Genomic DNA, 14402 nt, shown 5'->3' with positions numbered 1-14402 from the left:
CCTATCTTCAAATGCAATGAGTTGTTTGACCAGGGAGTGAGCACCTTGAATACAGGTGTTTAAACAGAGACAGGGAAATTATATTGAGAATTTGAATCCCAATTATAGGGTAAGACTGGATAGAGATCCATCAAAGCATCTGGCTGTTATCATGGTAAAATAAAAGGAAACTTCTATTTTCCTACCAGGCATTCTATTAATAAATTGATAATGTATGTGAAGATGGAAAGACATTAAAATTTATTAAGATATTTAAGTAAAACCTAGAGAATAACTCCAGTAGTAGTACACATCAGAGATATGTTGAATGCAAATTTTACTGGTGAAATAACTAAAATAAATAAAAATATCTCTGAAGAAACTTGATGTTTTGGGTGGAGGGGGATAAATATAATTGCTCTGACTAAAATATATACAAGCAAATATTGGATAAGGACTACACTGTACTCTGGCTAGGTAGCAGTAGTGTTGGAGTAGTCAAAATTAAGAGATAATAGGATAAAGGGCAGGGAAGAACTGAGAAGGCACTAAGCAGAGATTTTTCTCTTTTGTCCTTGATCTGTTGCACTGGTTTCTATTAGATCATATTACCTCCCATTGCCACAGCAGGCTGACCGAACAGCCACAGGAGTTCTGGGACCATTTTCAACCATTCTTTTTTCCTACTACCACCTTGGCCATTGTCTAGCTTGGCAATCTATTGGAATCCATCTCAGTTCCTTCTTTGTTTAACGCTTAAAAAGATATACTCAGATTTGGAGAGATAGATATAAGTACTTTCTTTTTAAAATGCTAATACATGGAAGAATACCTTATTATCCAAAGGCTAGTATGTGACCCAGCACGAGCATTGCCTGGAAGGGGGTTAGAAATGCGGAATCTCAGGATCTACCCTCATATACTGAATCACAGTCTGTACATTAACTCATAGGAGTTTCACATCCACATTAATGTCTCAGAAACATGATCTAACTTGTTTGCTTTTCCATAGTGTGTCACCCCCTTCCCCCAGGTGTCAGTGGTTTCTTGAAATGAATTTAATTGAGGCCATGCTCTTTCTTAATTGATTCATTAATCTATATCCCCAGCTAATCCTCACAACAAATCTTCAAGATACCTTGGTACTCATATTGCAGGTGAGACAGGACAGGTAACTATCCTGTAACTATCCAAGTTCCCGAATCTAATAAATGGTGAAGATGGGTCTGGGTGTTTTAGTCAGCTTTGCATTGCTGTGACAAAAATCCCTCACAAGAACAACTTAGAGGAGGAAAAGTTTATTTGAGGCTCATGGTTTTAGAGGTCTCAGTCTATAATGGTTGACTCCATTTCTCTGGGCCCAAGGTAAAAAACCAGTGGAATTCTTGGCAAGGTCAGGATGCAGAGAGAGAGGGAAGGGACAGTAGGGATATGCACCGCTCCAGGGTAAATACTCAATAACACACCTGTTCCAGCCTGCTCCAGTTGTCTACTGTTACTACCCAGTCATTCAAACTAGGATGGACTTGTTAAGTTAAAGCTACTACAATCCAATCACTTCAGCTCTGAGCATTCCAGAATTAACACAGGAGATTTTGAGGGACACCTCACATTCAAACCATAACATTGGGTCTGACTGATTCCCAAGTCTTTTTATCTTTTCCTATGCTATATTGCTTTTCCTTGAACTTAATTATGGGTAATTATTTATGCACGAGTAAAATAAGGTCCATTTAAAAATTAGGTTTGTAAAAAGAGCCCTTTTGAGCATGTTCAAAGAAATAGGTCAGTTGAGTGCAATGGCACACACCCGTAATCCAGCTACCCTGAAGGCTGAAGTGGGAGGAACTCGAGTTCAAGTCCAGCCTGAGCAACACAGCAAGACTCAAGCTTGAAAAAAAGTAAAAAATGGGTGGGATTGGGGAGGAAAGAGAAAAGGAAAAAAATCCTAACAGGTCTTTCATTCAAGGATTATTTCAAATACTGTTTCACACTTTGCTGGTGATGAAGCCAAGAAGTGGTAAAACATTGTTGGTCCTTGGCTTTTGGTATAACTTGGAGATTTTAAGAGGATCGCATCCTTTACACACATACTTTATCCTGCCCATCAACTGACTTGCATCTTGCTGCTGAGGCATGCTCCATCTGTTCAAGTTTGTACTGGGCCAGGTGCTAAAAGCAGTACTGATTGTGTTCTGTTGAGGCTGCCCATATGCCTCCACACAAACTCTAGTTCAAGAGCTGCAAAACTATTTGCATTTTTAATCTATCAGATGGCTTTGAACAAAACCAGTGCCAACAAGGCTATTTGAATGCTGCATATTTGCCAAAAGAGTGTAGAACTTATGGCTTCCTATCAAATTATTAAGAAATGCTGTATTTTCAGAATAACTATATTTTACAGTGAGAGGTGCAAGTGAAGAAATCCCACAGAGCATTGGGGAGGATCCTGAACATTTTTTTTTTCCTGGAAAACTATTCTGCTACAAAAGTAGGGGGGGGGGACCCAAAGTGTGCTGGAGGATCTTGTGTGGCCATAACTCTGGGGTTGTAAACTGCACGGACCTTTTGCAAGCTGGGTGACATATAATGTGGGCTGTACATGCTGCATAAGCATTACTTGGAGAATAGACATCTTCAAATGAGCAATGCATTAGGAGCATGAAGTGAGTGTGGGGCACGACCCTGTGTCTTTAGGGTAGAACTGGGTATGGAAGGGGCACAATTTTCAGTTGAGTGAGGGCAGGAGAAATACTGATGCTTCTTGGTTGGTTTCTGGGATGTTTGCACACTTGAAGGGGACTCTTTTGGCTCATCCTTGTAGAGGGTGTGGGTTTGATGGAGGACTTTTTCCTCTCCAGTAGCCCACCCTGCTTTCCCTGAAGTGATCAAGATCAGGAGATGTCCTAGCCAGATTTGCCATCTGGGAGCAGGGCCTGTTAGCGGCGTTCTCCTCGAGCTCTTCATAGTCATTTTCTCTTTCTCAGGCTCTCTCCTTAAAGCTAGCAAAGGACTCCTGTGAGAGATAAATCAAGGACCTCAAGGACTGAGGTTTAACTTGACTCCACCCCTCGGTTCAGAGCTGGCCCGAGTCTGAGAACTTGGAGTCGGTCTCTAGAGTAAAGCTTATGGAGTTTAAACAAACAAAAAGGACAAGCCCATCTTAAATGTCAGTCCAGCATCCACCGGGGCGAGTGACAGCAGGTAATTAGAAGCAATTAGTTGTTCCCCTGCCGGGAAGCCGGGCAATTACCTTTCTCTCTTTTCCTTCCGTCCTTCCTCTTCCCATGAATGCGGTAGAAGTGCTCTGCTCCTAAGCAGCGACTTACGCTGGGCTGGCACAGGAATGAGGGATGAACTGAGCCGGGACTCGGTCTCCTCCTTCCGCCGCCGCTGTGGCCGCGGGCGCAGCAGTGCATTGTGGTGGCAGAGCGCGCCGCGGCGGCTGGAGCTGCGGCCCGGGATCGCGCGGCAGGGAGCTGTCCGAGGTGCTGACCGTCCCGCCTGCAGCCCGCCGGCGCCCTGCGCGTCCACCTGCACCCGATCCTGCCAATTCCTGGCCTTCCTCCCACCCTCGGTCTGCCTGTTTTTCTCTCTTAACCCAGGAGTCGAAGGAAATCATGGTGTTCGCCCCAGGTACATTCGCACCTTGCTTTTTCCCCAGGTGTGCAGGCGGGGAGCGGGGTAGAAAGGGGAGGAGGATAAGAAGAAAAGGCCTTGACTTTAGGACCCATCTGCGCCTTTGGAGTCGCTGTTAGTGCGCGAGGGGCTCGAGAGTACCTCCGCGTGTAGCCTTCGCCCCTCTCCTCAGTCCCGCCCCATCTGTCCTCTAACAACCTCCAGCCCTCCCTGGTCATCGTCCCGCCGCTCTGCTTCACGCCTGGCCCTTCCATACCCTAATCTGAGCGCAGGCACCTTGAGAACTGGGACCTTCGTCAGCAGCATCAGCACCTGCGCCTACAGCGGGAGTGAGAGAGGTGGAGCAGGGTAGTGGGCTTCCAGCTACTTCGGTGGGAGTTTCCTTCGCTACTTCATCTCCCTCCACAGAAGTGGCAAAGTGACCCGGTTCCTCCAGGCCTTCCGAGGAGAATGAGGCCAGGCAGGCGAAGAAGTCTGGGAGAGTGAGACGAAGGGCAGAAAAGCGACACCTTTAATAAAGGGTGAAAACTCCAGCCCGAGGCTGCAGCACAAAAGGCTGCTACTGCGACGCCCTTGGTGATTGCGGGTGTCTTTTGGAGCAGGTGATGAAGGACCTTGGTCCCTGTGCCGCTGTCTGGGGTTACAAGTTGGCGAGTCAGATTTGTCTGCGGTTGGCAGACTTACCGTCGTGTGTGCGCGTGTGTTTGGGGGTGCACTCCACTGGGGCAAGGACCTGGGTGCGTGTGCGTCGGTGAGGTGGGGCTGTTGGGGAGCAGAGGGGAAAGCCTGGTCATTTTTAACGTTCCACTCTGTCTGGTAGATAAAAAAAAGTTCTCTCCGTCGTTCCTTTTGCCTCTCGATCTCGCGATTTAGGCTCTATTCTCATCAACTTCTGCGGTGGGAAACAGGGAGTGGGGAGGAGTAGGCGAGCTAAACTCTAGCTTTGTTATGGGTCTTTACCTCGGAAGGTTGGCTTGCATTTGCTGTGGTCATGGGCCACAGATAGCCGAGGAGGAAAAACATAATGTATTTTTAAAAGGAAAGACTTGAGGGGGTGGGGTTGTGGCTCAGTGGTAGAGCGCTCGCCTAGCACATCACGTGCAAGGCACTGGGTTCAATCCTCAGCATCACATAAAAATAAATAAATAAAATAAAGGTACTGTGTCCAACTACAACTAAGAAAAAAAATTTTAAAAAACAGAAGGAAAGAATTGAGACTGGTTTCAAAAAAAATTTCAATTAGCAAAATCTGAAAAGAGGAAATTATCTTCCCACTTCTCTTCAGGATGCTAGCTGAGGAAGCAGGTTGAAGTTTCTGTCATTTCTGAGCCTTAAGGCAGGTCATGATTTTTAGTAGAATGTCTTAGGGAATTTCTCAGGAGTCCCTCTCCTCTCAAACTAGATAACTCAAGAGAAGAAATTATTCTGGACAGTAAAGGACATTCAATCAACCCAGGATCAGTGAAGTTGGAGAACAGCATCTCTTTGTTACATTTATAAACCACTCAACACTTTCCTGTTCTTATTTGATCTTCCCATCACCCTGTGAGGTAAGGAATACCATCCCTATTTTATCACCATCAAGGATAGTCCTGCCAGGCAGGGATGGAATTGTCTGACCTAAGGTTGGGTCTCTTTCCTCCATACCTCAGAGCCTTTCCACTTGACATGGTGTTCTACTAGCTTCCTTGACTACAGGAATGGATGCTTTTTGGTTCAGCTAGGATGTAGCCAAAGGCAAATCAGATCCTTCCACTTCTGAAATAGGAGATAGTGTGGGGCATTTTTTTTTTATTAGCATGATCATGGATAAAGGATAATGTAATGAAAAGTGGGGAATATTTGGAGAGGGCCAACTTGATTCAAGCAGTAATTGGGACAGCGCTTTACTTTTCTATTTTACTTTCAAGTTTGGTATTATTGTTTGTTGGTGTAGGGGAAAAGTAGAACTGATTCCTGTCAAAAATGGCATTAATTGCTAGGTGTGGTGGCATATGTCTGTAATCCCAGCAGGTGGAGGCAGGAGGATTGTGAGTTCAAAGCCAGTCTCAGCACTTTAGCCAGGCCCTCAGCAACTTAGCAAGACCCTGCTCTAAATAATATATAGAAAAGAGCTTGGGATGTGGCTCAGTGGTTAAGCACCTCTGGGTTCAATCCCCTATAACCACCCCCAAAAGGCATTAATCAACTTATATAGGATAGGCACAGAAATCTACAAAAGAAATCTGTTAACAATTTTTGAAACATTTCTTCAATTCTGAGGTTTCCTTGGAACCTCTATTGCATTTTGGGGCAATAAGAACAGAGTGCTAAAATATTATGCTATTTTACATTCCTACTAACAGCTCATGTTTTCTAACTTATATAGTGACATAATTCCAAAGGAAAATGAGAACAATGAGTTGCTTTTGAAGTCTGACAGATTTTAGGCACTATTCTCTCACTTCTAGCATATCATTCTTCTAAATCTCTATAATCTTGAAATCCAGATGTTCTGTACTGGTTCAGGGGAATACTCTCCCACAGCTTTGCTCCAAGCTAACCTAACATTCAGGAAGGGAAAAAAGAGACCATGTGCTAAAATCATTCCAAAATTAATAAAAGGATAAATTTAGCAATAAAATTAGCAATGAGCTATTTATAAAATTGGGTCAGTGGGTACTGTCTTTTTCAAAACACATTGTAGATTTTGGGATTTTGGCAAAAGTAAGCAAGAACTCTGAGGTATAATTCTGGCCTTGCCTCAGCTAAATGGCCTGTTTTTGAATGGTTTTCTATGCTTGTCTTAAAGGCAAAGGTGAATAGCGATGAAGATTCATATAGCAAGCTTCATTTCAGAAATACAAGGAAACAAGGGAGAATTTGAATGGGACTCTATGTTACCCTAGTTGAAGTTCATGCTTAACATATGTTCTAAAATATATTTGCATTCTTGAGTTTCAGTTAGTCTAAGGACTTAAGGAATGGAGCTTAAGTTGAGCAGGATCTTTGAATGGTTTCTAGTTTGTGTAGGGCAGACAAGTCAATTCTATACCTTTCCTCTCTCTTACATCATTAGTAGGCATTGTATTTTAGAAGGATTTTAATTTTGTGCATACTAATTTTTAAACTCTTTAAAGTTAAGGACCCATAACTGTTACTTTTTTTTGAGGATTTAGATACCTGAAGCCTATCACTTATTACTTCTTCCCTCTAAGAGATCTATACAAAATTAATCACAGTTAAATGAGGAATAAAGCACGGTTAATTTATCTGTAAGTACCTCAAAAAATAGAGGTTAACCTAAGTTGGAGCAGATGGCTTAGGCTAAAGGCTAAAATGAGGCCTGCTTTCTTTTTCTAAATCTCCCCTTATTCTTCCACCTGCCATTTTCCAAAACTGATGGTAAAATATTTCTAGAGCAATATGAGAAAATTTACATTTATGTCATGAGGGTTAAAAGAAGGGCAGTACAACCAATGCAGAGAAATATTTTTGCTTCCATTTATAATACTAAATTGTCCCAGTTTACTTAGTGTGTGATTGTTTTGCTCAGCTTTCTCAGGGCTGTGACCAAAAGACATGACAAGAACAATTTTAGGAGCATAAGTTTATTTGGGGGATCATGGTTTCAGAGGTTTTGGTCCAGAGAGAGCCAGCTCCATTCCTCAGGGCCCTAGGTAAGGCAAGAACATTATGAGGGAAGAGTGGGGTGGAAGAAAGCGGCTGTGATTACATAAAGAAAATATTGTATATATACACAGTGAAGTTTTATTCAGTCATAAAAATGAAATTATGTCATTTTCAGTAGAAAGAGAGAGAGAGAGAGAGAGAGAGAGAGAGAGAGAGAGAGAGAGAGATAGCTCTCCTCAACAAAGCAACATATATACTTCAAAGACACACCCCCAATGACCCACCTCCTCCATCCATACCTTACCTGCCTATAGTAACCACTTCACTTAATCTCTGTCAGGAGTTTAATTTACTGATAGGGTGAAGGCTCTCAGAACTCAAGCATTTTAGATCTAAATCTTCTTGAGTTGTCTTACACATGAGCTTTGGGAGGGACACCTCACATCCAAATCTTAACAGTGATCATAACAGAAGTTTCCATTTAGGGAGAAATAAAAACCATGGAGAGGAGAGGACGGCCTTCTCTTGTGGTGCTGTTGCTTTTGTTTATGGAGTGGGCGAAGCAAAACATTCTTTTCTATTTATAGGTAAGTGGTAAAAAGGAAGAAAGATCACTCACTGTTGATTTTAAAGTTGACAAAGTACACAAGAGAAGTCAGAGTGTTTCTTGGGCTAATTCCAGGAGGAGAAAGCAGATATGCTCACAATTACAAATGTCTTTTTAGTGCCACAGTTTCTCCCAAAGAATTCTAGACACTGAACAATCAGATTAGTAACTCATGCTTGAAGGAGGGGCTAATTAAGAATAGAAAATTAAATGAAAAGTGAGGACAGAGGTTGCTTTATCTCTGGGCAGTTCCCCGTTTCCCCCAACAATTAGCATGTATTTCAGGGATTAATGCACCTTTCTGTGGACAAGTGTTCTTCTCTCTCTCTCTCTGTGTCTCTCTCTGTGTCTCTGTCTCTCTCTCTCTCTCTCTCTCTCTCTCTCTCTCTCTCTCTATATATATATATATATATATATATATATATATATATATATATATATAACTTGCTTTGGATTTACTTCAAGTCAAATGCTTTGTCAGCAAAAAAGTTAATTTTTTTTGTATATAAATTAGGCAAGTTATGATGAGAAGAATTTCATGAGGGCATAATTATAATTGCTGTAATCATAAGCAATTAGGCAAACCCTAACATCTAAACTTAGTGTGAAGAGAACTTAGCACAAATATTTCTAGAGAAAGCTATCAAAGATATTAAGAAAGTATTTATTGCAAGGTTTCCTGAGAGATTGATGAATAAATTATATAGCAGAATGTCTTTGCTGGGTTTATAGTCTGCCAACTCAATAAATCCTCTTCTGCTAGCCTAGCTTTTAAAAAACTTATTAATTTATTACTAAAAGAATTTTATATACAGTAGAATTGATCTTTTTGGCACATAGGTCTATTAATTTTAATACATGTATTATAGATTTATGTAAGGATCACAGAGCAAATTTCATTGCACTGAATTATTTTTTTCATGTTATATGTTGTCATCAAATCCATCCCCCAACCCCTAACCTCTGGCAACCACTGACTGGTTTTCTCTTCCTAATGAGTTGCTTTTCCAGGCTAGGCATAGTGATGCATGCTTATATCTCAGCTACTCAGGAGGCAGAGGCAAGAGGATGGCAAGTTTGAGGCCAACTTGGGCAACTTAGTGAGACCCTGTCTCAAAATAAAAAAGGGCTGGGAATGTAGCTCAGTGGTACAGTGTCCCTGAGTTCAGCCCTACACACACACACACACACACACACACACACACACACACACACAAATATCATATGATTGGAAACCGGATCTTAGTCCATTGGAGCTTCTACAACAAAATACCATAAACTGGATGGTTTACAAATAAGAGAACTTTATGTCTTTCAGTTCTTGAGGCTAGGAAGTCCAAGACAGACCAAGGTGCTAACAGATTCACTGTTTGGGAAAAATATGCTTCCTCATAGACAGCCATCTCTCATTGTAGACTCATATGGCAGAAGGGTGAGGGGTCTTTCATAAACTTCTTTTATAAGGGCATTAATCCTTTTCATGAAAACTCTGCTTAGTGATGTCATCATCTCCCACTGGCCACATCTCTTAATACCATCATTTTAGGAGTTTGAACACATGAATTTGTGGGGTGTAACAAATCAGAACGTGACACATAGTGTGTGATCTTTGGAGACTGGCTTATTTCACTCAGTATAATGTGTTACATGGATCAAAAGTTTTCTGCTTTTTGTTGTTGAGTAGTATGCCATTGTGTGGATATACCCAAAGCCATTTAGGTTGTTTCCAGTTTTTGTTGAGTGATATATTCCTATATATTTGCATGTGAACACAGACTTCATTTGTCTTTGGAGAATACCATAGACTTGGGACTGCTGAGTCTCATAAGTGCGAACTTAGCTGCTCTCCAAAAAGTTGTACCATTTTTACCTCCACCAATTTATGAGAGTTCTAGCTGTCCTGCAACTTTCTCATTCTAATAGGTGTGTAATGATATTCCCTGTGGTTTTAATTTGCATTTCCCTGATGACTAATGATTGTGGACCTTTATTCTCAGGAGTCTATTTGCCATATGTATAATTTCTTTGGTGCATGATCTGTTCAAAACTTTTGTCTATTTCCTGGGAGAATGTTTATTTTCATAAAGTTAAGTTTTGAGACATATGATTTGCAAATATTTTCTCCCATTTTGTCGCTAGACTTTTCATGTTTTAACACTACCTTTTATCAGAGTAAAAGTTTTTACTTTCAATAGTCTATCATTTTTTTTTTTTTTTTTTTTTTTACTTTTGATGACCTAAGAAGTTTTGTTGAATCTCAGGTGCTAACAATTTTTTTCTCATGTTTTCTTCTCAAAGCTTTATAATTTTACACTTAGATCTGTAATTCATATCTGGTTGATTTAAAAAATTTTTATTAACAATTAAAATTTTTGTTTTTTAATAATTTTACTTTTCTATGGGCTATAGTGTGACATTTTTAACACATGAATATAGATGTACTGATTAAATCAGGATAGTTAACATTTCCTTTTCATCATTTTCTTGTGTTTGGAGACTTTGAGTACCTCTCTTCTAATTTTTCACAAAATGTGTAAAAGGTTATTATGGACCATAATTACCCCTTTACTGTGGAACACTGAAACTTAATGCATCTGTCTAATTGTGTTTTGGTACTCGTTAGCCAACTTCCCTCTATCTGCCTCCCTCTCCACCCTTCCTAGCCTGCACAATTCTATATTCAGTTTGACTTTTTTTAGCTTCCACATATCAGAGAGAAACACGTTGTATCTTTCTGTGTCCAGCATATTTCACTTAACATAATGTCCTCTAATTTCCACTTTTTCTGAGGATAGGAGTTTATTCTTTTTTATTAGTTCATTTTAGTTATACATAATATTAAAGTTCATTTTGACATAATTATACAAGCATGGAATATAATTTGTCCTAATTCCAAGGATTTCATTCTTTTTATGGCTGAATGATATTCCATTGTATGTTTTTGCCACATTTTCTTTTATTCATCCTCTAAAGGGCATCTAGATTGAGTCCATATCTTAGCTAGTGTGAATAATGCTGCAATAAATGTGAGTGTAGGAATCTCTTTGATATGCTGATTTCATGTCCTTTGGATATACACCCAGATGTGATAGATTTTCTTTTCATTTTCTGGGGAACCTCTATACCATAGTCCATAATGTCTGTATTAATTCATATTATTCCCAACAGTGTATCAGTTTAGTTTTCTACACTATCTATGGCAGCATTTGTTATTTTTTGCCTTTTGATAATAGTCATTTTTGTGTGTGTTTGTGTGTATGTTGTGTTGGGGATCAAACCCAGGGCCTCCGCAGCCCCTTGATAATAGCCATTTTAACTGGAATGAGATGATATCTTATTGGTTTTTCATTTGCATTTCCCTGATGGCTAATGATATCAAACATTTTTAAATATATTTGTTGGCCATTTGTGTTTGTTCTTTTGAGAAATGTCTAATTAGATCATGTGCCCATTTTTAATTTGGAGTATTTGTTTTGGATTATTGAGTTTTAAAATTTCCTTATATATTCTGGATATTAATTTTTGATCACATAAATAGCTTCCAAATATTTCTGTAGGTTGTCTCTTCATTCTGTTGTTTGTTTATTATGTTGTGAAGAATTATTTTATTTTGATATAATCTTACTTGTCAAGTTTTGTTTTTCTGTGAATACTTTTGGGATCATATACTGAAATTTTTTTTGCCTAGATCAATGTCCTGAAGTCTTTTTCCTATGTTTTCTTCCACAGTTTTATGGTTTTGAGTCTTATATTTAAGTTTTTAATTCATTTTGAGTTTATTTTTTTGTATGCAGCGATAGGTAGGGTCTAGATTCATTTTTCTGCATACAGATATACAATTTTCTCAGATCATTTTTTGAGGAGACTGCTCTTTCTCCAATGTATGATCTGGGTGTCTTTATCAAAAATTAATTGACTATAAATATATTTCTTCGACCTCTATTCTGTTCCATTGGTCTATGTGTCTGTTTTTATGCCAGTATCATGCTGTCTTAATTACTGCAGCTTTGTACTGTTTGGAAGTCAGGTATAGTGATCCCTGTTCTTTTGGTGCAGAATTTCTTTTGCTAATCAGGGTCCTTTGTGGCTCCATATAAATTGTAAAAGTGTTTTTTATAGCTCTGTAAAGAATGTGATTGCTATTGTTACAGGAATTGCATTGCATCTTTAGATCACTTTTGAGTTGTATGGACATTTTAATGATATTAATTGCTTCAATCCATGAACATGGGAAGGCTTTTCATTTTTTTTTCTGTCTGTGTCTTCTTTAATTTCTTTCATCAGTGATTGGTAATTTCTGTTGTAATATTGTAGACATCATTCACTTCCTTGATTAAATTTATTTTTAGGTGTTTCTTTTTTTTGTTTTTTTGATATAGATTGTAAGTGAGGTTTCTTTCTCACCACAGTGGATTACTTAAAGGACATTTTAAATTTTCAGTTGATTGGGAATTACCTAGATATCTCTCTGTTATTTACTTCTAGCTTATTTTCATTATGGTTAGAAAACAAACTTTCTATTATTTCAACTGTTATAAATTTGGTAGGATATGTTTATGGGCCATAATGTGGTTTACCTTGGTGAATGTGTCACGTACACTTTGGAAGAATGTACACTCTGCTATTTTTGGTGGATTCTTCTTTTATATACTAGCTGATATTCAGCCTGCTTATTCTATTGATTACTAGGAAAGGAATGCTGAAGCATTTAGCAAAAATTGTGGATCCATTCTTCCTTCCTTCCTTCCTTTCTCTCTCCCTCCTTCCCTCCCTCCCTCCCTCTTTTTCTTTCTAACCTGGGGATTAAACCCAAAGACTCAGATTTGCTAGGCAAGCTCTTTACCCATGAACTACATCCCAGCCCTGATCTCCTACCATTTAAAAAAATTATTATGAGCAAAAGTCTCACCATGTTGCCTAGGCAGGCTTCAAACTTGTGATCCTTCTGCCTCAGTCTCCCAAATACCTGGTACTACTGGTGTGTGCCACCATGCCTGGCCATTTTTCTTTCATCTCTTTTGGACTTATTTTAGCTCTCTTATTTATTACATATACATTTAAGATTGTTGTGTCTTCTTGGTGAACTGATACTTTGATCAATAGGTAGTATCCCTCTTATCACTGCTGACCTTGTTCTGAAGTCTATTTTGACTGATAATAATCAGGTTTGTTTTTGATCTGTGGTTGCATGATATAATGGAATCTCATTATTTGAGGATTCCATGTATGGGCATTTTTCTACTCACTAAAATTTAGTTGTAACTAAAACATTCTGTCACTCTCAGGCATGTGCGGATTGGTCAAAAATTTGAGTCACTCCAAATGTATATTCCCAGCTGAAGTTGAACACTCTCCCTTGGTGCTTCAGCTCTTATACTGTAAATAAGTGTGGCTTCACTCTTGATTAATGCCATGTTTTTCACATTGTTATGCTTTCTGTTGGTGATTTCAAGCTTGGGTGCTGTCTAGTGTTCCTAATCACAAGACAGGTGTGTTGTGCCTTATAAAGAAAATACATGTATAGAGAGGCTGCATTATATGGCCTGAGTTACAAGGCTATTGGCTGTGAGTCCAATGATAAACAAATAGCATAGATTACTTTAAAGAGAAACATATGTAATTCAAGGTTATGTTGATCAATTGATAAAAATATTGTGATAGGGACTTCCAGGATATAACTGCATTTTCCCTGTGAGCAAAGGTTCCATATTTAAGATTCATTGTTTGCAACATTTTAGAACATAACAACTGTGACTAATGAGAATAAGTTACATATCATTTTTCATCATTTTGCTTTTAAATTACCTTTTAATTTTAATCAGTGTGGGTTTCTTTTATGTGGCATATTATTGAGTCTTGTTTTTTTTAATTAGATGTAGACTTTTAAAGGTGGTTTACATTGGTTATATTGATTGCTGTTGTGGTTTGAGGTGCCTCTCCCTCAAAGCTCATGTGTCAGACAATTCAGAATTGAAATCATTAGATCATGAGGGCTGTAATCTAATCAGTGGATTAATCCACTTGATGGATTAATAATTTGAATAGGCTACCAGTAGATAACTGTAGACACCAGTAGGGCATGGATGGAGGAAGTGAATTACTGGTGGCATGGCTTTGGACTTATCTTGCCCTTGGCTCCTCTCTCCCTGCTTCGTTGCTGTCCTGAGTTGAGCAGTGCTCCTCTACCACACTGTTATGCCATAATTTTTTCCTTCACTTTGGGTCCTGATCAATGGAGTCAGCCAACCATGCAGGCAAACTTCTGAAACTGTGAACCCAAAGTAAACTTTTCCACCTTTTTTATTTTTATTTTTTTGGTACTGGCAATTTGGTACAGAGGCACCGAATCACTGAGTCACATCCCCAGCTCTATTTTGTATTTTATTTATCCCTCAGTTGCTTAGGACCTCGCTAAATTGCTGAGGCTGGCTTTGAACTCACAATCTTCCTGCCTCAGCCTTCAGAGCCACTGTAATTACAGGTTTGCACTACAGCTCCTGGCCTTTTGCATCTTTCAGTTGTTATTTTCAGGTATTTTGGCTATGGCAATGCAAAACCAACAGAA

The 14402-nt window shown here is 39.2% G+C and overlaps 1 protein-coding gene across 1 annotated transcript in view; it reads left to right on the top strand.

Moving 5' to 3' along the window:
* Positions 1-3459: 3459 nt before the first annotated feature.
* Positions 3460-14402, top strand: part of Akain1 (A-kinase anchor inhibitor 1) — a 50645-nt gene continuing 39702 nt past the window's right edge. The window contains exon 1 of the mRNA XM_046467462.2: positions 3460-3615. Coding sequence (XP_046323418.1) covers positions 3600-3615 — 16 coding nt within the window. The 5' untranslated portion in view covers positions 3460-3599. The remainder of the gene's footprint in view (positions 3616-14402) is intronic.

This window comes from Marmota monax, unplaced genomic scaffold (genome assembly GCF_021218885.2).
Source record: "Marmota monax isolate L192 unplaced genomic scaffold, Marmota_monax_Labrador192_F-V1.1 WCK01_AAM20220418_F8-fsc00103, whole genome shotgun sequence".
NCBI classification, from domain to species: domain Eukaryota; kingdom Metazoa; phylum Chordata; class Mammalia; order Rodentia; family Sciuridae; genus Marmota; species Marmota monax.
Note: the sequence above shows the minus strand (reverse complement) of the source record. Positions and strands in the feature narration are given on the sequence as shown.